The sequence below is a fragment of the Hippoglossus hippoglossus genome, chromosome 11, assembly GCF_009819705.1.
Source record: "Hippoglossus hippoglossus isolate fHipHip1 chromosome 11, fHipHip1.pri, whole genome shotgun sequence".
NCBI classification, from domain to species: Eukaryota; Metazoa; Chordata; class Actinopteri; order Pleuronectiformes; family Pleuronectidae; genus Hippoglossus; species Hippoglossus hippoglossus.
This window is the reverse complement of record NC_047161.1, coordinates 3,019,647-3,044,295: the sequence shown is the minus strand read 5'-3', so window position 1 is coordinate 3,044,295 and position 24,649 is coordinate 3,019,647. Positions and strand designations below refer to the sequence as shown.

The following is a 24,649-nucleotide window of genomic DNA, read 5'->3' as shown; positions in this document are numbered from 1 at the left end:
TTCTTCAGGAGGCAAATGTTTTTATGCACAAACACAGATGAATTCACACTTATTTCCTCTATTTGTACATTTTTCTTCTACTTTTCAGATTTTTATGCCGTTTTTCAAAATTATATTTTAAATTTTGTTGGTTTCATTGAGAAGCTAAAATTTGGGATGAAGCGAAACACTTTTTAATCCTCACTTGTGTTATCCTAATTAATCTCATTTATAAAACGTTTCTTTTTAAGTACTACAGCTAATTTTTTTGTATTTTTGTCACAGTCAAGTTTCACTACTTCTGACAGACGTGCGTTAAATAAATAAAGGTTTGTTCACTGCTGCTTTTCTCGTGAGAAATATTTAAAGTTTGCTAAAGAGAGAATGTTTATTGTTGTTGTTGGCTCATTTGCTGTTGCACCCACACACTCCTGTCATTCACCCGGTTCACTGTCACACTCACAGTCGCACCTCACACACACTTAGTTACATCTTTGTACACAAACCGCCGGTGGATTCAGAGTTTCGATGTTTGTTCGACCCAACCCGCTCAACAAAAACAGCCCACAGTTCCCATCTTCCTCCTCCTCCTCCATCCATCACCTGCTCCACCCTGCATTTCATCCCTCATCCACCTCTCTCCCTCGTCTGGTTCCCTTCACAGTGAAAACCTCCTGAGATCATGAAGCTCTCTTTTCTGTCTGGCAGCTCTGATGCAGCAGCGTTTCATGGTGATTTTAACTTTGCTGCCGAACAGAAATCATGAAAATCACTATTGTAGGAAGGATTCAGGATCAATTCTATTAACATTATTCGAAACCAAAAACTGACTGTACAACTTCTAAACACATTTTTACTTTTACAGATGAAAAGTTGAATTTAAAGGAAATGAAACAAACTCTTCGTTCAGTTTAGACTCAAAACTTTTGCTTTTACTTCTTCACTTGGTCCAGTGGGACCAGTGGTGTATTCTGGCTCATGTTAGCAAACTTTATTTAGATATTTTCTGTATTGCAAAACTTTGTCACAACGTCAAGGAAGTGTCTGGAAAATAGTCAAATCTTTTTCGTGTTTTCTAAATAAGAGATTTTTTTCCTTATAGGCCTGAACAGAAAAAAGAGCAGACATGATCCAGATTAGAGCTGAAACTGAATAATCAGTTCTCATTAATCAATTCTTTCATTGTTTTTGAGGAAAACACTGAAAAGCTCCATTGTTCTCTGGTTAAAGCTGGAATATAATTTTCCTCTGTTGTTCATCATTTTAAACTGATTGTCTTTGGACATTTATTATTCTATTTATTCTTGGTTAACAATTAACCGGCTAATGAAAAATAGAACTTTTAACCCAGACTGTGAATAATCATTGGTGCTGCAGCTCTAATCCAGATGTTCTCCTGAGGTTGAACCCCCCCCCCCCACCTCTCTCCTGGAGTCTCTCTGGTTTCCATGTCTCTATGCAGTGATGCTCTGTGATGGGGCACGCTGCTCTCTCTCTGCTGCGGTTTCTTCGCGGCCTGCTGCTGCTCCTCGTTGGCCGGGGGTGTTGCGGGTGCTGCTGGCGGCGCGGTGCGTGGCGCGGCGGCAGGGTCAGGGTGCAGCAGGACACTCCCACCGTGGCCTCGGGCAGATCCTCGGCCATGGACCAGCTGTCAGTGGCCGGGTCGTACTTCTGGACGGCGGCCTTGTAGCGCTTCTCCGCCTCGTTCCAGCCTCCCAGCAGGTACAGCTTGTCGGCCAGTGGGGACAGGCGGCGGTGCTCACCCCGAGTAGGAGAGGGGCGGCCCGGCCCACACGCTCCACTCTCCGGAGAGAAGACCCCACGGAGACCACATCCACCCTCTCTCCACCAGGCCCCAGCTGGCTGCCCTCCCCACCACGTACACCCTTCCCTCCCAGGGTGGCGGAGCAGGTGCCAGCCACGTGGAGTCTCCAGGGAGGCCTTCTCGGTCAGGTATCGGTCTCCATGTTGTAGCAGGCCACAGAGCGGGAGGTAGGCGCAGTTGATGTACCCCACCAGTCACCAGGATGTCCCGGACAGCAGGGTGGCACTGGAGTGGCAGCAGCGGGGCACCTCCATGGGTGCACGCATCTGCCAGGTGTTGGAGGAGGGCAGGTAGCTCTCGGTGGTGGCCAGCAGACCCTCCACGTTGCGGCCTCCGATGGCGAAGAGGCGGCCGCCGCTGGCAGCCAGGGAGAAGTGGGTACGGCGCTGACGCATGCTGGCCAGGTGGAGCCAGGTGTTGAAGCGAGGGTCGTATCTGATGGAGGCAAAGAGAAGAGTGGAGTTTAGAGCAGGATGAGGACAACACAAGCACTGGAGCTCCAGACACACGGGGGGTTTAGGAGTATGATGTGACGTAGAGCCACGCTCAGTTCTCGAGCTCGTCTCTGGGGACGTCATCTCCCAGGACCCTTGATTTTGGATAAAGCTCATAACTAAGAGCTGGTTCCTACTTGGACCAGCTCGTAGTTATGATGCTCTGGGTTCTTTCTTCTTTGCTGGTTCATGATTAGAACCAGCTCCAAACTGACCCCTTTCCTCGGTGCTATGGGCCCCAGCAGCTCACTTTTGCCCTGAGGCCCCCACAAAAAGGGTTAGATTAAGGGTCAAGCAAAATCGAAAAAATCCACAACCTGTGAGTGACACGGTTGTTGTTATTGTTAATGATTCATGCTTCGTGTCCTTCAGTCGAACCTGCTGAGCGTGCTGACGGCGTGTTTGGCTGGTTTTCTGGCGTCATTCTGGTCCCTCTCCTCCGGCCACGTACAGGAAACCGTCCATCACAGCCACACACTGGTTGAAGCTCTTCGCCGGCAGCTGAGTGAGGTGACGCCAGGAGGCTCCTCCCTCACGAGGGTCCCTCCACAGCACCTGGACACCGGGGTCAAAGGTCACTGGGGGATTTTCTTATAAGAATACATAGACTTGTGACACCAATTCGACACCCACCTCCCGGCTGAGGGCCCTCTCGGTGAGCGATGGACGGCCTCCGATGGTGAGCAGAGTCTGCTGACCGACTCGGACCTGCGTGCGTCGGGACTGCAGGGTGTTCTGCTGGTAGGGCAGCAGGTGGTAGTTCATGGCGTCCACCAACAGGCGGTGACACTGAGGGTCCAGCATCATGCGGGGCACCGGCTGGATCTGACTCACCAGCTCGCTGGCCGGGATCGTCTCCAGACGAACGTGACCCAGGAGCTCGGCGGCGTGAGTCTGACGAGAGGCGTCGAAGTCGAGCCACTTCATGGCGAGCTGGAGAGAAACGTGTTCAGAGAGAGAGAGAGAGAGAGAGTGTCTCGTGTGTTAGGGTATACACATCATATATAAACATCATTATGTTATATATCAGATGTTTAAAAATGTTATGTCAGTGAATAATTTTGTTCGATAGAGAATTAGTTTGGTTAAATTAGGAAACATAAATTCTTAAATGTGCACAAATAGCTAAATACTAGGAAAACGAATCAAATGAAAAGTTGGTGTCAAAGATTTATAGCTTCAAGTCTCATTCCTGTTTCTTATTCTGATATTTTTTCAAAGTGAAGCCAAAGCACCTCAATCGCCACCTGGTGGCTGGCAGCAGTATAGGTCATAAACCCTGCCTCCTCCATGTTGGTGAATGGGTCTTGGATCATAGAACACATTAAATACATTTTTCTCAAAGATGGTTTTACGTATTTTAGGCATTTTAGGTATTTTACAGAGTTAACGTTGCCTTTAAGTTTGTTTTTAATTAGGTTAAATTGAGTATACATTTAAATAAAACCTGAGCAAATGAAGCGTTACAATAGATCAGTTTATAAAAAGAGCCTCCACTTCTTCTCCGTCCCTCAGCTGTCTGTCTATTTGGGTCCACCCTGCAGTCCTATATTAATATGCACAGCTCTCCTCTTGCAGACAGTGAGAGTTATACTTGGTCTCTGCTCACAGTCGACCTGCAGGGGACGGCCTTCGAGTCGTGGCTCTGTGTTTGGCTCTGAACAGCTGGTCTGGGGTCTGTTTTAAGGGCCTGATGAAAATAGCCGAAGGGTCGACGATGAAGATCTGATATTTCTCAGTTTGGACACAAGAAGTGAAGTGTTTTGTATCATTCATGTCGAAAAACCTTGAGCTGAGGAGTTTGAGTTTAGTTTGTGATACCAGCTTCAACGGCAGCTATGATTTATCCTGATGGATGCACAAGCTGTAATTCATTTAGGAAATGTTCGTGTATCCTATTTTAGCCCAAATGTTCTGTTAGAGATTTCAACCGTTGACCTTTACAGACAAAGTGTGACCTCTGACCTGGAAAGGCCATGACCTCCGAGGGCAGCACCAGCAAGTCGTCCTGCAGGAAGGCGGAGATCTGCTCCACGGTCAGCTGGGTGAACAGCGGCGTCTCTGAAACTGCACAAAGTTATCCAGGACGAAGCGGCGGGCTGGCGTCGCACACGGGCATCAGACTGTAGGCGGCGGCAATGTTCCAGATGTAGACGCAGGTCTGGACGTTGAGCTCGGCCAGCAGGAAGTCCATGCACATCTTGAGGAGCTGTGGGATCTGGAGGGTGGCGGCGGCGGAGACGGTGCAGCCGATGGTGTAGAGGGACATGTGGACGCGACCCAGATAGGCGAAGGTGATGACGTTGGCCAGGCCCTGCAGACGGAGAGCGACCACAGACTGAACAACTGAAGCCAAACCTTTCATCTCTCACCCGGTTTCAGGGAGAAACAAAAACTTCTGTGGCCAAAAGAGTTAAATTCTTACAATTGTTCCTCAAAATCCCATTTAAACATGGAGACACCAGCTCTGGCCAAGATTAACACCTTAAAGTTTGGGTGAACCAATTATTAGTTTCTTCACTAAAACCCTCTCATGGGTGGACACAGTGTGAATTGATGTCGTACCCAGAGGTGAGAGCGACGGCAGCTCCAGGCGCTTCATGCCGGGATCTTTGGCCAGAATCTCTCTGAAGTACTGACTCACGGACGAGATGACGAGTTTGTGGACGTCGAAGGCCTTTGTCTTACAGGCCAACTCCAGGTCAGTCAGGAACCTGAGGCAGGAAAAGTACGTTGTGAAGTAAAAACATTGAACCTGTCACCGTGCAGCTGGACATCACATCAGAACTTACTTCTCCTGCCGCATCTTGCTGAGCTCCTCCAGCACAGCGTTGCCGTGCAGCGGTCGTGTCAGCTCGCTGCCCAGGCCCAGGCCCCTCTCTCCGGGCTTGATGACGGGCAGCGGCAGCGGCAGGTTGAGGCTGTTCAGCTGAGCGATGTCCAGCGCCGCCATCTGCTCGATCTTCTTCACGCCGCTCTCCATCACCACCACTCCATCGCCCAGGCACTCCACCTTCAGCTGGTTTGTGGTGGTCTCCATCACCTGAGAGATGGCTTCCATGGCGGGCTTCTTCTGACGAGGGGCCTTCTTCTTGGGGGCCATCGTTTGAGTTTTAGTCTAAATTAACTTAAGTCAATGTTTGACTATAAATTAATCGACTGAGTTGACAGACAGAGACTCTGGTTCACTCCTATAACAGAGACGGCTGTTGTCTGGATGTTGTAGCTACGTGTTGTCTTCTTCTTCCTCGGAGCAGAAGAAACACTCTGATGGACAAACTGGTAGAATTGGTTTGTTTGAGATTTCGTTGGTGGTTTCACTTCAACACAGCACACAGCACCTGGAGGAGAGAGAAAGACAAACACTTTATTTTCTATTTAAAAACAAAGACACACGTATTCTGTGGAAGAGAATTGTGTGTTCTAAAACAACCCAATTGCTTATAATGAGAAACACACTAAGACATTTTACTCGAAGAAACATTATTTACATGTTTTTAGTGGATTTTGAGAAACTTAAAAAAGTTTTATTATCTCTTTTTTATGTCTTTATATTTAAGATTATGAAAGAGAAATCTGTTCAGAGCAAATGTTTCTCTCTTGATAAACACTGACAGATGCACATTACTGAGTTAATCCCACACAACACAACAAAACACATCGATGGATCACTGATGAACTGTGTGTCTGTCGGGGTGAGTGACAGGTGTGTGTGTCCTTCGAGAAGCCGTCCTGAAATGATGCTGAGCTCAGGCTCGGGGTTTGTGGTTTAAATTCCCTCCCAGCATTCATCGCTGTGGATTCACCCACAGAGCAACTGGGGAATCTTGTTCACGCTCGCAATGAGCCGAGCTCTGCAAACCAGAGCAGCACGGAGCAGAGGAGCGACGGCAGCAGAGCGGGGATCACATGTGCAGAGGGTGACCCAGGTCTGGGGTAAACAAAGGGGGGAAGCGCCAGTGCACGGAGTTTTCCTGGATTTAAGGAAATGGATGTAAATGGTGTATTTCTCATTTTTATTCTAGAAAGCTTTAAAGGCACTTAGGAAAGAAACACAACGTAATTTTCTCCTACTGTGTTTTGTCTGAATGACAATAAAATGAATCTTAAATCTTGTTTTCTGGGTTCGGTTGTGGATCTGTTGTCGTAGTGGTTGGATTCACATCAGGTCCAAACCAAAACTTGAAAATACGAAAGGTTCTTGTGCATATGAACATTTACAAGACCTTTTTCTATTATGTGCAACTTGTCTGCAGAGAATCCAGAACTGTGGAAATCAAATAAACCTTTTGAGATTACTACCGAAGTTGTTTCATCAATCAAACTCATTTACAACAAGTTTTCCCCGTCACGTGAATTTTTATTTAATTTTGGTTCAACAAGAAAGAAAAAAAGAAACCCTATGATTTAAACACATGGCTGGTTCTGTTCAAATCAACTTGCTCCCCCTGTTGAAGCCTTTGATTTATAAATCAGGTTGTGTTGCAGTTTGAGTGGGAAACCTTTTCTCTGAGCTCAGCGACAGTGACCTCCCCACCCCCCCCCCCCCCCCCCCCCTAAATCCGCATCCGCAGAACCATGGCCCCTTTTTAAATAGCTCCTATTGGCTGGCTGGCCACCAGGCTCCACAAATGGACAGGACACACGATCGTTCAGGACGAAGCAGCAGCTGCTGTGGGTGTCGTATGAAGAGGGGGGGGGGGCACTGGCTGCTGAGGATGTGGCAATCCCCTTTAAAACAGCAACGTGCAGCAGCCTGGACGCTGTGATACCTCGATACGTCACATGATCCAGAGACATGGAGCAAAACACTGCACACAGGTTGGGATTGGTCAGAGAGCCTCAGTGATACGATCACACACACACACACACACACACACACACACACACACACACACACAGAGCCAGAGGTGGTCAATTCAGTGATGGGGCAGGATGGTGATAAAAATGCTGTTTGACTAAATCTTGTTTTTACATGTGAGCAGTTTAATAATAAACACGGGATCCATTAATTGATAATAGAAATTGTATATATTCTCAACTTTTTCTCAACAGTATAACAGACACTCTGCACTTTTCTTTCTGTCTTAGTTTTCATTTTGTCGATTTACACAAAATCCAGTCATTTCTATTGTTAATCTCAAATGATAAATTGTGATCCTCTGTTTTAATGTGATCCCGTGTTTTGTTTTTCGCTAGTTGTGAATTTTATGAATGAAATCTTAATCTGTAAAGTAAATAGTATCGTTAGCTCTCAGATAAATGCAGTAAAAACAAGGGACAATATTCCCCTTTAAGTTTAAAGTAGAATAAAACGCTACATGAGTAAAGTAAGTTGATTAAATGCACAGAGAAATACACTTCACACTTGTGAAAATATCGTGTGTGAAAAGTGAGATCAGAGCTTCGGTGACGTTTCAGAAGTTAGAAGCCGGTGATTCGCTGGCACTGAAATAATGTTCACTGTGCCGGGGTCAGTCAGAAATATCTGGGACCAAGGTTAATGCAGAGAGCAGCTGCTCCGTCATCCACCAAACTGGGAACCAGACCTCACCCTCACCCACCCCCACTACCACCATCATCATCATCATTGAGAAATAAACTGTAACCAACAACACCACCTTCTCTAAAAACAACTCAGTCTTATTGGTGTCCTGAAAAAACTCATTAAATCATCTTAAAGCGTTCGTTCATTTTACAGGAATTTGAAAGAACCACATAATTTGTTTTTAATTACAGGTAAAATAGAGACGTGAAGTATATGAAGAGTAATGTTTCTAGATTTCTCAAAGATATTTTACATTTATCTATTTTACTTCACATATAGTGAATATGCATAAATAGTATGTGTAAATATCTGTATTTCTTTTCTTATACGTGTATTTTTTGCCTCCAGTCGAAGTTATTAACTAATTAACTGATCTAACTAAGTAGCTTGACTACATTATAAAGAACTTGTAAAAGGTTTATTTCTACACTATCCTCTGTATCCTCTCCTGTTTCAAACACTCCACAATCATGCCGCTCTCCAAGAAACTCAGTGGTACTGACGCACCTGAAGAACATCACAGCTCCCTGCAGCCTCAGTGGATGAATCGGTCAACGTGGGACCAGACTACTTCCTGCAACACCTCGACTGTGCAGGTACCTATGCAACGATTCTGTTGGTGGATCATCCCAGACAACCTCCATCTCCAAACTCGTCCAGCCCACAGTTCCCACCTCTAACCGGCCTCATCCCAGACGATGGTGGTGGAGCAGCTGGAACCTTTTTTCTCTGGGATACAACAACATGGACCTTTTGGAGGAACCCATCACCGCTCAGGATGATCAACCTGCCTCAGGAGCTGCTGAGCCACTTCTACAAGTCTCTCCTCCACAAATCCATCACTACCTGCTCTGGCTTGAACACAGCAAGTTATGAGAAACGATGATTGGCTGCTGAAACAGAATCTGCAGACCCTGAATCACACTCTGAAACTTGTTCCAACTCCTGTTTCTGTGTGGATGCTTCAGAGCAGCAGACGCCAAAACAGCCAGATACAAGTTTCCTTCCACTCCGATCACTGATGAATCCGTCACATCAGAAACAACCACTGTGCAACGATCCTGTAAAATCATCCACGTATAACTCCCACTCTGCAAGAACATTATGGTCTCTGTTCATGACTTCCTGTCTGGAATGAAACCTGTATATTATGTGCATATCTCTGTATTTTATATATTATATTTATATTTTATTCCATTCAATTGATCTAATCTCATTTTATCTTATCTTTGTTATTAAATATAAACACAACCATAATGTACATAAAGTAACTTATTACACCACCAATCTTAATATTTTCTTCAGTGCTTCCTTCACCCTTGAATGAAATCAATGTGAAATCAAAAATCCTCGTGTGCACACACATTGAATGTAATAGATTACTCTGAAATCTACGAATATAACAATCCAGCCGGACAGAAATAGCGTTTTGACCCAGATGGTCGATCACGTGTTCTGCAGATGAATCAGCTTCACCTCACTCCTTCTGGATTTCTCTGGACTGATTGACTTTATTTACATCTTTAACTTTCTCTGACTGCAACACAGTCACCTCCTCTTTTGTTTTTACCTTCACTAACTTTATGTTTAGAATCGTGTCACAGTGATGAAACTGTTGTTACTACGCAGTCGACACATCGCTCCGATTTGTGTCCTGAAATTCTCAAAGTTTCACCAACAACAGTTAACGACAGTTGTTTTCATGCAGTGAGACCTTGTGGCTGCAGAGAAGCAAGCACAACACATTCTCGAACTTACAAATGAAAAACTGATGCCATGTCGACTGTTGTCCCCTGTGTCCAGGCTTCATGCTAAAATAAGCTAATCCCGTCCTGGCTCAAGGGTTCAACAACAAACAGACATGAGAATGTTGTCACTCTTCTTGTCTGACTCTGTGGAACCATTCCCATCAGACCTGCCTTTGATTGTCACCTTTGTACGTTGTAATGGTGACGTTTTTCACGAACTGTTTTCTTTCCTCACGTCCAGAGAAACAATATTTGTAATTGTACGTCTTATAGTCGTGCTCTTTTAGCTCCATGTTTGGTCTCCTCCGACGTCTGAAACAAATATCTTCGTCTTTAACGACTAAATCCTTCACTATTTTCACCAGCAAGTGACTAATTGTGTCTCGTCTAATGTCTGTTTGTTGCCAAGGAAGTGTAGAGTTGGTTTAAAACCCTTTTTCACCTAGAACAGCTGCATGTGGCATCTGGACATGTTGGTCAGAGTAAACCAGGCCACAGGATTTCTGATTCTTTGCACCTATGTGTGTATATATTTTGTAGATGCACACACACACACAACACCACTCTGATCCCTGCACAGCACCTCTTATCTCAAGAGTGTATTTATAGGCGCTGACCCACACAACATGTATGTGTGTGCGCGGGTGTGTGGGTGTGTGTGTATTTCACTTTAAAGACTCCCTCAGCCATACAGTGATATCCTGACAGCAGCTGCCAACTGCTTCACATTCTTTCCATTCAACCATAAATAAATATTACTGTAAATTACTACTTTACATGATGATGCCACGAGACATGTGCTTCTTTATTTGCAGTTTCTCAATAAAAACTGGGAGATTTAAGGGATTTTAAAAGGAAATAAAAGAGCAAACAAACAGAGTTTTAAGTTGCACTTATACCACAATAAGTTAATGCTTTAAAGTGAAATGTATTTTACCTGTTTCTCCTCCCTGGTTCTTGCTCTTCTTCTTGTCTGGTGCTTTCTCGACTTCTCTCTTTGGTTTCTGTTCTACCTTCTTTCTTTTTCTTTGCAGTTGTTCTTTCACTGGTTCCTCTTTGCCTCGTCCCTCCGTCCTCTGTCGGAGTGCTGTGTGTGTGTGTGTGTATGTGTGTGTAGGTGTGAGTCAGAATCACAGGGGAAGAAATCAGGGTCCCAACCAAAGCTGTGACGTGAGATTACACCCCCCCCCCCCCGCCTCCCTCCCATAAAGCTCCAGCACTGCCTCCCTGACCTCACATCACACCCTCTTCTGCCATTTTCCACCTCCCACCTCCAGCATCCACCTCCATCTCCAAATACAGGCAGCCCTCGTCGCCCTCCCCTCCAAAAATATCCCAAAAGAGGGCAGCTCACTTCGCCTCCAATCCCGTCAGCCCCCCCACCCCGGAGGCCTCAGGGTCTCAGGTGTTAGATTTGTTTTTATTTGACTGTTGATCTTGTTTATTCCTTTTTTTCACAACAACAAACCTGTAGAAACTCTCATCCGGAGTCAGGACGTGTGGATTTAAAGCACGTGTTTCTAATATATTTATCTTAGCATGTAAAACAAAATAAATATATATACTATTACACTATCATATACAGTCCAGATTCAAGATTCAAGATTTTTATTTGCCAAAAGAGTGGAAAGGAGTGGAAAACCTTTTGCAGCAAAGCTCAATTATAGCGGGGGGGGGGGGGGAGAGAGAGAGAGAGAGAGAGAGAGAGAGAGAGAGAGAGAGAGAGAGAGAGACATCTATATAAGTATGTAGTAAACAAAGAAGAAGCTATAGAGACAGTAATATTAAAATAAAATAAAAATTGTATTTACAAAATAATATACAATAATTGAACAAGATAAGAATACTTGTCTGGACACAATGGAGCAGGTATATATGTAATATGAGGAAGAATTGATGGATATTCCATTCAAAACAATAATAAAAGTAACAGCAGCAAAATCTCAAATTTGTGACTTAAACCTTTTCACTTGATGTTTTCTTTTAGTCAACTAATTAATCAAAATGACGTTTTCCAAGTTATGGCTCAAAACTCTAAAGTTCACCGTGTCGTGGCCATGTTGTTTATGTTTAGGCCAAAATGATCATCCATAGATCCATTACCACTTATTCAAAGGTATCTCATTTACTTTCTATTTTTCATTATGATATTTATTTTTGTTTTATTGTTGTTTTATCTTTTTATGAATCAATTTGTAACGTTAAGAAAAGTTCTTCGTAAATAAAGCTTATTATTATATTTATTATTAGGGCCCGAGCGCCGAACAGTAGGAGACAGTGGGAGGCCCTATTGAAATTGTAAGGATTATTTTATTTTTTTCAGGCAAATTAATTGGCTTTTTGAGGGCTTTAACATGCTCAACTTCTTATCAAACTTTGCAAAAAATTACAAAGTGGTGAAAATGTACGTATTCTGGAGTAATTTTAAATGTGCGTGGCAAAATGGCTCAACAGCGCCCCCTGGAACGCAGCCCCTGAGTTCACATTGACCGAATACACAGAAAATCGATACACAGGTGTATCACGACCAGACAAACAAAAAAGTCTCATATAAAAAGTCTATTATATTTATATTCATAATATATATATATATATATATATATATATATATATATATATATATATATATTAATATATATATATATATATATATATTTATACTGTATATATAAGTAATACTGTTCAATTGAAATTCAGATCATTCAAATCACTTCAAACTGTTTGTACTTTGATGTTTCGGTAAAGGTCAAATGACAAAAACAACAGTCCTTTGATCCTTAGATGTCACATTTAGAACTCTTTATTGGCTTTGATATCAAAGCCAATAAAGTCACATACAAAGGAGCAACATTTCTCAGCAGAATCAGACTCTGCGACCATTAGTAGACGACAGCTGCGCGAGAATCTTCTCTCTGACAACGTCCTTAAACCCCGACAGACGACCGTCAGTAGACCAGCGCTTCACGGCAAAACTACTTTACAGGTACTTTTCTTACATTGGATCACCTGCGTTCATCCAACATGGAGAGGATCAACTGCTCTGGTTCTTAGTTTTTAATCGGGAATCTATTTAAAGAAAGGTCTTCTGTTGTCATCAATGTCTGGGTAAGTCCTCATCTCTATAACCAAGATTTAGGTTAAACAGGCTATTGAGCACTGTACACCTGCAATTCACATTTCCTGTTATATTTTCTGGAGCTTAACTTGTTATTATTATTGTTATTATTATTATTATTATTATTATTATTATTAGTAGTAGTAGTAGTGGTAGTAGTAGTAGTAGTAGTAGTAGTAGTAGTAGGGATTAATAGTAGTCTCTCATTATTACAAAATGTCTGTTTGTTATATGACATGAAAAGGGATGAGCTGTTTGTGTGGTGTATTTAACATGTTACATACATGTAACATGTAACATGTGCTAACGCCAATAAAAAAACATAAAAGGAAAGTTGACTTTAATGTGGGGGGCGGGGCTGGGGCCGTTGGGGCCAATCACAGCTGACATTGAGTACGGGGGCGGGGCTAAGGGTGGCTAAATCAGCGTTTTTCAGTGACGTCGAATGAACAGGTGTTCCTGCATGGTGACGTACTTCCTCCTTTCACTCTTCTTCACTTTAATGGACAAACTTCAGCTTGTTCCTTTTAAATTAGAAACTAAATTCTTGGATTCGCACATTGAAGCTGAGTTATTGTGATTATTTTAATAGGATTTGAAAAGCGTCGTGGCGGACACTAAATCAGGCGGAACCTCCTCTTTGTTCGCCTGTGTTCAGTCCGGATCAAGTAGTTTCCGGGAGACGGTACCAGCAGTAAACATGGCGGAGGAGCTGCTGGAAGCGGTGGACAGACTTCAGTCGCGGCTCCAGGAGAACCAGGAGCCGAGAAAGGTAACGACAGAGCCGGGGGAGGCGGACCGGTCCCGGCTTTAGCACCGAGCGTCTCCCCGAACATGGCGGATCGTCTCCGGAGGAAGAAACGAAGCCGGCCGAGACGGTTTTTAAATGATGCGTTCAGGGCCCGCTGCTACAATCCAGAAATCACAAAGCCTTTGACGTCAAGCTGCTCTTTTTAAAGTCATAAATACTAAGCACAGAAATCCTTTAAACAACTTTAGTAGTTTTTCCTCAAATGGTTGTTGAGAATTATTTTAAATCTCAGTCTCTGCAGACGATTACAAAATGTCAAAGAAAGAGTGGAAATGTCCCAAAGCGAAATAGTCCCATAGATGTGTTCAAAAGGCCAGTTTTATATATAAAGCACACTTCATACACAGTTTAAAACAAATTCCAAGCAAAACAAAAGAGATTCAAAGAGAAGAATGAAAGAGGTGAAGAGATTTAAAGAAAGGAAAAGGATATACAAGTATGAACATTTAAAAATAAGTTGAAGGATAAAAAAATAACACTAATATATACAGTGCTAAATGATAAAATAATTAAATGATGTCATGAGCTTGTATTATAGTTTAGTTAAATGCTCTTGTTATCAAAAAAGTTTTCAATCTGGTTTTAGGTCAAATAAAAATACAAGTTCAAAACCCAGATTGAATTGCATATTATCGTCACATGTAACAAATAATACATTGAATCCTAATAATATTCATATATTAGATATAGTTACAGCTGTAATATAGATAATCCAAAGTTACATTTAAAGATTGAAACATAATTACACAAATATCAAAACCTAATGCAATCGTTACAGTAACTTCTTGCATTAAATGTATCAACCATTTGTCCAAGATACTTAGTTCCTGGCTAAGAGAATATAAAAACCTTAAAATATTGCAAATACTAAACATAACCTCAAAGAAATAATGGATCAGACACTCTCGGGAATATTTGCCACTTAAGATTCCTCTTAAAATAAATCATTTATCTCTTTACTGCTATTTGTTTGGGCCACCTGACACTTTTAGGTGGTGAAGTTTAAAAACAACGAAAAGTTGAAAACGAGAATTTAACCTTTTGAATCAAGTTTGAATTCGAGTCGCCACAAAAGTAACACGTTGTGATTCCATCCTGTCCCACGGCCCGTGAAGGCATCGTGTGGACGTCATGCTAATGAAGGGGTTTTAACTCGTAATAACGTTGTTGTTCAGCTGTTAGCAAACATTAGCGCCTGCTAGCTGCAGCACACGTGCACGTATTTACTGTCACGTGTGGAAAATAACAACACGAAGCGCAGCGTTAATTGATCTGATGGTGAAGTAGCCTCAGTAGCTGTTAGCATCAAGCTAGGCAGCGTTATAGTGGAGTCTCCAGGCCTCTAATGTCACACTGCTGATGTGAAGTGATGCTGCAGCACAACGTGTTCGGCGCCGCTCGCACGTCTGCTGTTGAAACACTTTGATTTATTCTGTGGACGCAGACATTGATGCCAGTGGCCGATGTGGGACGTTTCCTTTGTTTACTTTCTGAGGTGAAATCAAACAAAGCAGCTATGATCAGTGAAGTAGGTCAACATGAGCCATAATCCGGTTTCTAGGAGTAACGCTGTTATAATAACAACATCAAATAGTGGAGTCACAGCTCAGTGATTCTTGTTTTTATTTTGTATTATTACACCTCTGCCCCTTTAGGCCACGACATCCTTCAGTGTGTGTGAGGCAGCACTAAGTGTTTCATGCACAGCTCAGATACAAACTGTATGTTTAATGCCACTCAGATACAAATGTCAGGTGTACAACTTCGACAACAACATTCTCATAGGTAGAAATGCTCAATCAGTTTTACAAATACTTAAGATAAGATAAGATAGATAGATACTTTGTTGATCCAGAGGGAAGTTTAGGAATAGAGCAGTCCCCTCACGTTCAATGAAGCTGCATCTAATTGCACACACGCATTCTTATCAGTTCCTTAAAGGTTCAGTGTGTAGAATTTAGTGAAATCTAGTGGTGAAGTGTCATGTTGCAGCTGAACACCCCTCACCCGCCCCCCTTCCAAACATGACAGAGAACCTGTGGAAGCCTTAAGTTGTCTTTAAAACTTAAAAGGTTTTTGTTTGTCCAGTCTGGGCGACTGTAAAAAAAACATTGCGGCTTCCAAAGGATTATGGGTTATTCTCTGGCCCGTTCCCTTCCCTACCACCGAGTTTTGTGGGAATACGTCCAGTAGTTTTTTAGGAACTCTGCTAACTATCAGACAAACAAAGGCAAATGAAGACAAATCTCATGCTATTGACAAATGTACGAATCTCTCAGTCCAATGTCTCTCAGCCCGTAGTAACACCAGAATAACAAGGGTTCTTATCTTTAGTCTTTCTGAGACCGATTCGAACTAAATATCTGCCGTAACCTTTTTAACATTTCGACAAATATTGAATTTAAATGACAACTCATCCTTTATTTAGACCAGAGCAGCAATCTGCTGTGGAATTAACTGTGTACATCAGGATTATACATCCACTTTAATGCCTCTTTTAAATTATTCATTCAGTTGTTCTCTCTTTCGCAGCTACTGAAGACGCTCAAACGACTCGGGGAACTTCCCATGACTGTGGACATACTGGTGGTAAATATCTGTTGATTGATTCACGGTTCATCCTTTTGATTTCCAAACACAAAAAGGGAAACTAAAGCTGCAGTGGTGAAATAGTGCTCTTGAGCAATGCATTCAACCTAGACTGCTATGTTAGACGAGAGGGAACAAAAATGCTTTGCTCACTCACCTCGGCTGAAGCTGGCCAAGATATAACAGCTGTCATAATGAAATGCAATGTGATATGTACCAGTGGCAGTTTAGGTGTAAAACTCATGAATTGTTTTGAAATTAAACCATTAAATCTAGGCTTGAATGCAAATGCAATGCAAATAAGAACAATCTGTGTCCAGGGACTCACTCTCCTCTGTTCTCTTGTAGGAAACTGGAGTGGGAAAGTCTGTGAACTCTTTCAGGAAACATGAAATCGCTGGAGAAGTTGCAAAAAGCCTCATAGCCAAATGGAAGAAACTGGTTCCTCAGTCTGCAGACAGGTACCATTTTGTTTTCCTGTGCCTCAACATGCAAACTGTCTGTGGGTGTGTGTGAATCCGTTCCTGCAGTGTCATATACCTGATTTTTGGCTCTTTAAAACTAAGCGCTGTTCAATTGTATTTATTTGTTTAGAAACAAATCACAACATACATTATTTTGGAGAAACCCAACATTTCCCACAACAATCAAACATTTGAGCTGTTTTCAGACATGAACTCTGGAAAATGTCCTGAAATCGGGTCCTGACATTTTCCAAAGTGTGTCTGTCACATATGAAGAACGCAGCAGGAGATTCACAATAACAGGAAAATGTCTGGAACATTCAGACGTCGAGCAGCAGGAGGCAGGACATGAAGCACAAGTTTCACTGCGCGGAGCTCAGTGGTTTTGTTTGCAGCACATTGACACCATGTTGGCTCTTATAGCCAAAAGCTCTTGAATCTCATCGTCTTTCCAAGTTGACGTCTTCGTCTTCTGCATGTATGGCTCCTCTTTGTCACCCTGACATACTTGTGTTCCTCCAGTTTTGCGCATACTCGCTCACTGTTTTCCAGACATTTTCCTGCTGTGTTTTCTGGACTAACTCAGACATTTTACCAGGGGACTGGCAGGAAAAGTTACAGAAACTGTCCAGAGCAACTGATTCTGACATTTGCGTTCTCGGCAATAGTCTCTACGGAAAAAGATTATGTGCAGATCGGAAAGCAGCTTTGGTGACAGTGGTGAAAAAAAACCTATAAACAGAAAGATACCTCCAAGATAACCAGACTCAGGATGTGTGGTCATCTGCCTCGACTGGTACGGGTGAGAGGAAAGAAATAGGGGGGAGAGGAGAGGTGGGTGGAGAAAGGAGAGAGGGGGAGAGAGAGATCAGGAACAGTTGTGTAACTGTTCTGACTTATGATTGATTGCATATAGGCCTGTCAGTCAGGTCGTTCTCTCCATGAGGAGCAAAAAAATCTCTGAGTCATGATGACGTCCCAGAGATGTTTAGAAGAGATGTTAGAGTTTGGGGAAAAGCATTTCTCGATGTAGATGAGACATAAATCAGTCACACAACTGATATGTTCACATTTGTGAGAAAATCTCCTGTTCTCTTCTCTCCAGTGGTTTAAATTCTCATCTTGCTGTAATAATGTACAGTTGTTCTCCAGGACACACACCCGTTAGTATTAGTAACATGTCCCATACACAAACCTGGAGGAGGCAGGGTTTATGGCCAATACTTCAGTCAGCCACCAGGGGGCAATCTAGAGGCTTTGGCTACACTGTCACGTCGTCCATCTTTATGTACAGTTTATGGTTTGCACAGTTGTCATTGTTTCAACCACTCCATCTTTTTCCCTCAGACCCAACAGTCACGCCATAGAAGCCTCTCGGCCACACCCCCACTCTCGAGGCCCAGAGGCAGATGATGGAGGAGTTCACAGACGCACCCGGGAGCCCTCCCCCGAGGAAGAGCCCTCCTACATGGAAGAGGAGGAGGCAGAGGAGGAAGAGGAGAGAGGCTACCACACCAACTACTCCCCCTCTCCTCCCCAACACGAGCAGTACAGCCCCCCACAGCGAGGAGGCTACCAATCAGACGAGTATGAGAGCCCTGAACCTGAACCTGAAGCTGAGCCTGAGCCTGAACCTGAACCTGAACCTGAGCCTGAGCCTGAGCCTGAGCCCAGTCCTCCTCACAAAGAAGTCCGCCACGCCAAACCATACAGAGATCCCAGCAAGAACCACCACCACGGGGATCGAAGCAGGGAGCGCGACGAGGAACGACGGCAACGCCACACACAGACAAGTAGCAATCGAGGAGATGACGACGAAGGAAAGAAACGTGGTGCAGACAGAGAGAGACGACAGAGTCCAGTACAGAAGCCTGCAAAACACAACAGGAAGTCCACAGCGCACGAGAGCAAGAGGGAAGAGAAGAAGAAAGGCGGCGATGAAGGTGAGTGTTTTTCTACGACTTTACCTCCAAGTTTCTTATTTTGATCACACACCCTCCTCAAACGGTAAATGTAGATGTTTTTAATACAGTGAGGGAAATGATACTTCTCAGAGATAATCATGACTTCCCATAATTCACTCCATCTGCTACAATTTGTCCAGGGCGACCACGAGCACCAAAGGAATCTCAATCCAAGGAGGTGGAAGAGGACTTTGAGACTCCCACCATGTCCTTCGAGTCCTTCCTCACATACGATGCCCCAATGTCTGTCAAGAAGAAGAAGAAGCCATCGTCATCGTCGTCACACAGTCGGCCGTCACACTCATCGTCCTCCTCATCGTCTTCCCATCGAACTCGCGCCCCCCCACCGCCTGCGACCTCCTCCTCCTCTACCTCCTCCTCTAAAGTCAGCAAGGCGAACGGCGCTCAGAGTAAAAAGAGGCCGCATTCAAGCTCCAGTTCATCCGCTGCTGCACCGACGCCAGAAAAACGAAAGAGGGTAAGAGTTCTTATTTATGATTTTTCCACAGTAAATATGAATCTGTAGTAAAATGTTGAAATGATGAATTTATTAAATTGCTGACTATGTATTCTCTGCAGATTGATTAATTGATTTATCAACTAATTGTTGCCGCTCCAAAATTCAGCCTGGTCTGTTTTTAAAAAGTGAAAATCTGATGAGATCTGTGAGTTGTAGAAGACGTCGTTTGGCCCTGATCTGCCCGTCGGTCTCACTCCAGGAAGCAAAGCTGTGCTTTTATTTTGTAGAATCAGTTTCCTAGCAACAGCAGCTTACTCCACGTCCAGGGTAGTGCAGAGACGAGCTGTGACCTTGTAGATTTCCAAGCTCAAGTAAAACAAAACCTCTCTTTTGGGATTTTCCTCCCTTTTCTCAAAGAGAACTATAATCGTCATTATCTTTTAGTTTGACATCTTGGAAAAAATGATTTGCTTCCTTTGTTGTCCCTTTAACCATAAACCCGGTGCCATGAGATTGTTAGCTTAGCTTAGCATTGAGGCTGAAAACAGGATGAACAGGTTGTTCTATTTCCAGCTAACACCTCTTAAGTCATGTAACAATAATAGAGAGAAATTACCGAAGGTGCAATGGTAACTGTTTCTCTACAGGTATAAGTTCTGTATCTGTTCACGGAACTGTCTTAAAGAAAGTCGGTTCCCTAATTGTCCCTATTTGTGCATTTTCCCCGTTTATTCATTTCTATAAAAGCCTTTGAAGTTGCAGTTCCTGTTTGTTGACCTGAGTGTTTTGTTGTGTGCAGGTGGTCGAAGCCGTTCCGACTCTGCCTGAAATCCCTCTGCCAGCAATTCAACCCAATTACAGACCCCTACCCTCCCTCGACATCACGCCGCTGTCCCCGCAGAGACGTAAAGGTAACACCCTCACCTTCAAATGAAAATGTATGCAGTGTTGAATCTCCTACTCTCTTCTCATTTTGAAGACTAATAGTGTCAGGGTGATCCTCGTACTCCACCAGTTCCCCTATTTGTTTCCCCTTTTTACTGCCTGAGAAAAACAACACACTTAATAATCTGCAATCCAGAGTAGCTCCTGGCCCCAGTCTTTTGTCATTTGTTCCATTAAATGTTTTTGTGAGTGTGAGCGGTCAACTGTTATTACATTTTACTGTATCTGTATAACTGTGCGGCAGCCTTAAGACTTCTCTCTTACCAGATACCAAAATCCTACTCAAGGTTCCTTTCAGTGTCAGTATATCTTCAGCTTCTCTTCCTTCTCTCAGATTTCACTCATGTCCGTCTCTCCTTTCAGTTCCTGTCTTAAACGAGGAAGAGGACTCTGGCTTCACAGGGAAACGGTTCAACTCCAAGATGGTGGTCTACTCAGGATCGAAGACGGCTTACTTGCCCAAGATGATGACTCTGTACGAGCAGTGTATCCGCGTGCTGCAGAACAACATCGACTGTGAGTGGAGCTGCTGCATTTTGCTGTCTTAAGATCAAGAGCAGCAAAAAACGCAGAGATGAACGTTTGGTGTCTCTGTTCTTTCAGCCATCGCTGAGGTGGGAGGAGTTCCATTCGACATCCTGGAACCGGTTCTGGAGCGATGTACGCCAGAGCAGCTGTACCGCATCGAGCAGAGCAACCAGGTCACACGCACACGTACTCATTAATGAAATGTATCTCAAACAAATGCCGAAACTGAACCCTAAAACCAAGTCTTAAACATCTCGGCCCTTTTTGAAGTGTCAAAATATTGAAATAGAAGCTTTATTTTTGTATCGCTTGTTATTTGACACAATTTAAGGCAAAAGAAGGATTAAACTAAATTAACTAGAACTTTATATAATGTCCTTGATTTTATCCAAACAAAAACATGAAATCAATAAAGAACAATTAAAACTAATTATTTACTTTACAAGGTAAAAATAACTGACATGTCTCTGCTCTCATCTTCTTCCAGTGTTTTACGGAGGATTCTGATGAGTTGTGGATGCGTCACTGTCAACGGGACTTCAAGCGAGCGTCTCCACAGGAGTACGAGTCGTGGAGGGAATTGTACCTGAGGTTGCACGACGAGCGCGAGGAGCGACTGAGGATGCTCACCCAGAACATCACGTCTGCACACGCCAACAAGCCCAAAGGTGGGAGAAGTTCTAACTGATGCTTAGATGGAGACTTCTCCTTCCCTGTAAAAAGATGTGAATACTGTAGCTTTTGTGTGGGATATACATTGGTGACATAGTCTGAATCAGCTTTTCAGGTGAGAGTCAAGAGGCTTCACGCTTTAAACTAAATGAAATGTGTCTGGTACAGAGCAAACATAAGCCATATTTGAAAAGATTTAATCTGTATTTACTCTGGTGTTTGTATGTTCTTATTGTGTGTGTTGTGTTTTTGTTCTGGCAGGACGGCAGGTAAAGATGGCGTTTGTAAATTCCGTCGCCAAGCCACCTCGTGATGTTCGCCGCCGACAGGAGAGGTTCGGCACGACCAGCGGTTCGTCAGCTGCCTCCACCGCAGCTTCAGCTCCCATTAAGTCAGTATTCTAAACATTACATCATCATGATGACTTAATAAATGACCGATTCATCATTTGTCATCAGTTACAGCTTCTTAAATGTGAGGATTTCCTCCAGATTCTGTTTTGATTCAGTTAATTGAAATTTAGAATAAAGTCTGTTATTTTCGGTAGAGCAGGACTTTGATGCATTTAGTTTATTTTAAATTCACCACACATCTTCTCCTCTTCCTGTGTCTCAGAATAAGGCCAGCTACCATAAACTACTCTGGTGAAACCAGTCGCGCGTCTTTATCCCAAAACGACCCTTCGCCGAGCTCGTCCCGCTCCTCCGCACCAAGTGGAGGAGGAGGAGGAGGAGGAGGTGGCAGCGGTGGTGGGGGAGGAGCAGCAGGACACGTCGCTCGGGACAAGCCACAGGTCAAAAGTAAGTTTGTGTTAAGGTTCTGTTCAAGATAATAAAAAAGATTTCTATGATATCGGCTCCTTTTAAATCTAATAAATCGTCTATTCTTGTTTCCTCCCTCTCAGAAATCGCCCCCATGATGGCCAAAACTATCAAAGCGTTCAAGAACAGATTCTCCCGCCGATAGAGGGAAAGAGACTGTGAATGTATTTTATGAATTCCATCTCTGTTTTTAATTTAAGTTTAGAAAGATTTTACTGGAGACCCCTTCATCCCTACACACACATACACACATACACACACACACACATATACACACACACACACCTTTACCCACCAAACACAACATATGTGAACTTTACAGTATTGGTGGAAAAATGATTATTTAATCCAAGCAGTGGCGTCTGTTTGGGGTTTTTTAAACAAGTATTTGAATTGTGAACGGTGTGACGACTGTGGTGAGGATATTAAGGAAATCAACAGAAACAAGTTGCCAACTTTTTACAGGATGCAAAAGGACACAAACACAAAGTCTGTTACTTTTTCTTATTTTTTTTTTTAAAGGAACAGTTTGACATTTTGGGAAATACACTTATTCACTGTCTTGCTGGGATTTAGACGAGAAGTAGATCGATGTCTCTTGTTTGTAAGATGAATATGAAGCAGCAGCAGCTTAGCTCAGCATAAAGACTGAAACCAGGGTGAAACAGCTAATCCGGCTCTTTTCTATGATAGAAAATGATCTGACTACCACCACCTGAAGCTCAATCAGGTGGTACATTAAGTGGTTGTTGATATATAAGTAATTCAGTCCTGACAATATTTAAATGCTTCATAATTCTGTTAAATTTCCGATCCAAGCTGGGTCACAGTTTTTAAACACCTGTGTCACAAATTATCATGATTCTTCTGCACTTCTGTTGAACCCTGGTAGATTGTTTTGGTGTTATTCAGGTTTTAAAAGATTTATTTAAGCAGTTATATTTATATATCTTTTAAATGTCTGGTTACAAGTCACCAGAAACTAAACTAAACTATGCAGTATCTAAATGTTGTCAAGATTTTTCTCTAGGAGCCAACGCCATATCGCCCAGATCGGCCCCCATAATCCAATCCGCTCCAACATTTCATAGATTTTATAGATTCTTCCTTGTTCCACTCTTCTACCAAGTTTCAATAAAATCGTTTCTGTAGTTTTTGCAAAATCCAGCTGACAAACAAAAGTGAAAACTTAAACTTAGCATCCGCAGAAGCAGCCACTTACATGAAGCAACATCCACTCGACAGCGCCCTCTACAGTCACACTTTTTTATGGTCTCTCAATATGTGCTTAGCACATTACCCTTCCACCACCGCTGCCACAGAAAAACAAGGATAGTTTATTTACACTTTGTTTTTGTGTCAATTAGTGAGGGTCAGAAGTGCTGATTCTGTCAAAGCTGTTTCTCCTCATTTCCAGCATTTATGCTAAGCTCAGCTAACCGGCTGCTGCGTGTAGCTTCATGTTTACTGGACGGACATGAGAGGCATCAAACTTCTCGTCTAACTCTCGACAAGAAAGTGAATAAGCACATGTCAAACTTTTATTGGGTTCGGAAGGTTGGAACCTGACGGCCGGGGTCTTTCTGTGTGGAGTTTGCATGTTCTCCTCGTGTCTGTGTGGGTTTTCTCAGACTTCCTCCCACAGTCCAAAGACACGTAGGTTCAATTGAAGACACTAAATTTCCCGTAGGAGTGGATGTGAGCGTGAATGTTTTTTTTGTCTTGACATGTCGGCCATGGCGATCTGTCCAGGGTGAACCCCGCCTCTCACCCAATGTCAGCTGGGATTGGCTCCAGCCCCCTCATGACCCTCAAAGGGTAAATGGTACAAATAATGAATGAATGAAATGTGGGAGAGAAAAGTTGTGCTTTTAATTTTATGACGAGTCATTTGTTTCATTTCTTCTCGACCAAATCGAACACTGCGATAGGAAAACTTTTAGACATTTGTTTTGTCTTTTTAATTGCATGCATTGTGCTCGTCAGCTGCACCCGAAATATCAACTGGCTGGTGAGAGACTGCACATTCAAACATGATTTGCCTGGTGCATTTTTTTTAATTTGTGGGGCTAAAAATTATATCAGTGAACTACACACACACACAAACACATTGTCGACTTGTTTTAACCCTCCTGTGGCTTCAGATCATGTTTTCCTGCTGTCCAATGTGTGCGTCCTCTTTAAATCTGCTTCACTGTGACAAATGGTTTGAATGAAAGCTGAAGTGGTGACGAGGGAAAAACGACAATTAGGAAAGAAGCTGGTCAGACGACTGCGGCTTCAGTCTACAGCGATGATGACATGTATTTATTTTCAACCCTGGGACCCGGCACCCCACCACACGGGCCCTGAAAGGAAGTAGATTAAAAATTGTAATTTTATTAGATTTTAAAAAATGTTATATGGTCATTTTTATTAAAATTGACTTTTTGCCCTTGAACTGTCTCTGCTGTCTTCTATTGAACACACGTAAACCAGAGGAAGGAATTAAACGCTGAGGGATGAGTTTTGTGTTTGTGCTTTTATTTACTACTTGAGACAGTTTTGAAATATCTCTCTCCCTTCAGAACATTTATTCTGTGATAAATAACACAATATGAAATTAATCATCACCTTCATAAATGCAACAAAAGTCAAGAGTAACAAATACATTTTTAAAGAGCTCATTATTATTTTATCATGATTT

General features: G+C 43.0%; 3 protein-coding genes and 1 long non-coding RNA gene across 7 annotated transcripts in view; 1 reads left to right on the top strand and 3 right to left on the bottom strand.

The window, feature by feature from the left end:
• Window positions 1-24,649, bottom strand: part of LOC117770959 (tapasin-like) — a 1,175,540-nt gene that overhangs the window by 142,507 nt on the left and 1,008,384 nt on the right. The gene's annotated exons all lie outside the window — the stretch shown is intronic.
• On the bottom strand, window positions 176-24,074 carry LOC117771018. Of its 2 annotated transcripts, XR_004615479.1 has the most exons (3): window positions 24,054-24,074; window positions 18,084-18,094; window positions 176-437 (listed from the first exon to the last, which is right to left on the bottom strand). It is a non-coding gene; the product is annotated as an uncharacterized LOC117771018 (long non-coding RNA). The 2 variants fall into 2 exon arrangements; XR_004615480.1 differs by lacking the exons at window positions 18,084-18,094; window positions 24,054-24,074 and adding an exon at window positions 7,181-7,214.
• On the bottom strand, window positions 956-10,716 carry klhl43 (kelch-like family member 43). Its single transcript, XM_034600855.1, is given in 15 exon segments — window positions 956-1,460; window positions 1,462-1,799; window positions 1,802-1,889; window positions 1,891-1,931; window positions 1,934-1,970; window positions 1,972-2,239; window positions 2,677-2,729; window positions 2,731-2,853; window positions 2,932-3,236; window positions 4,270-4,362; window positions 4,365-4,398; window positions 4,400-4,611; window positions 4,864-5,012; window positions 5,091-5,639; window positions 10,532-10,716. Coding segments are annotated over 14 exon segments (2,079 nt in total). The 5' UTR covers window positions 5,402-5,639; window positions 10,532-10,716; the 3' UTR covers window positions 956-1,433.
• eloa (elongin A) lies at window positions 13,162-24,403 on the top strand. 3 transcript variants are annotated; one of them, XM_034600854.1, is made up of 13 exons: window positions 13,182-13,481; window positions 16,053-16,109; window positions 16,458-16,570; window positions 17,921-18,188; window positions 18,231-18,516; window positions 18,678-19,015; window positions 19,797-19,908; window positions 20,306-20,458; window positions 20,546-20,643; window positions 20,958-21,138; window positions 21,404-21,533; window positions 21,758-21,946; window positions 22,047-22,205. In XM_034600854.1, exons 1-13 carry the CDS (start codon window positions 13,410-13,412, stop codon window positions 22,123-22,125), a joined length of 2,076 nt encoding a protein of 691 aa, XP_034456745.1. In that variant the 5' UTR covers window positions 13,182-13,409; the 3' UTR covers window positions 22,126-22,205. The 3 variants fall into 3 exon arrangements, with proteins under 3 accessions (XP_034456744.1, XP_034456745.1, XP_034456743.1); XM_034600853.1 differs by having other exon boundaries at window positions 13,162-13,481; window positions 17,921-18,516; window positions 21,758-21,942; window positions 22,047-24,403; XM_034600852.1 differs by having other exon boundaries at window positions 17,921-18,516.

Bases quoted from the DNA above. Each gene is read 5' to 3' on its own strand.
- eloa (XM_034600852.1), top strand. From the start codon at position 13,410: ATGGCGGAGGAGCTGCTGGAAGCGGTGGACAGACTTCAGTCGCGGCTC. The intron at 19,909-20,305 runs GTAACACCCTCA...CTCTCCTTTCAG, and splicing joins GTCCCCGCAGAGACGTAAAG to TTCCTGTCTTAAACGAGGAA. The intron at 20,459-20,545 runs GTGAGTGGAGCT...CTGTTCTTTCAG, and splicing joins GCTGCAGAACAACATCGACT to CCATCGCTGAGGTGGGAGGA.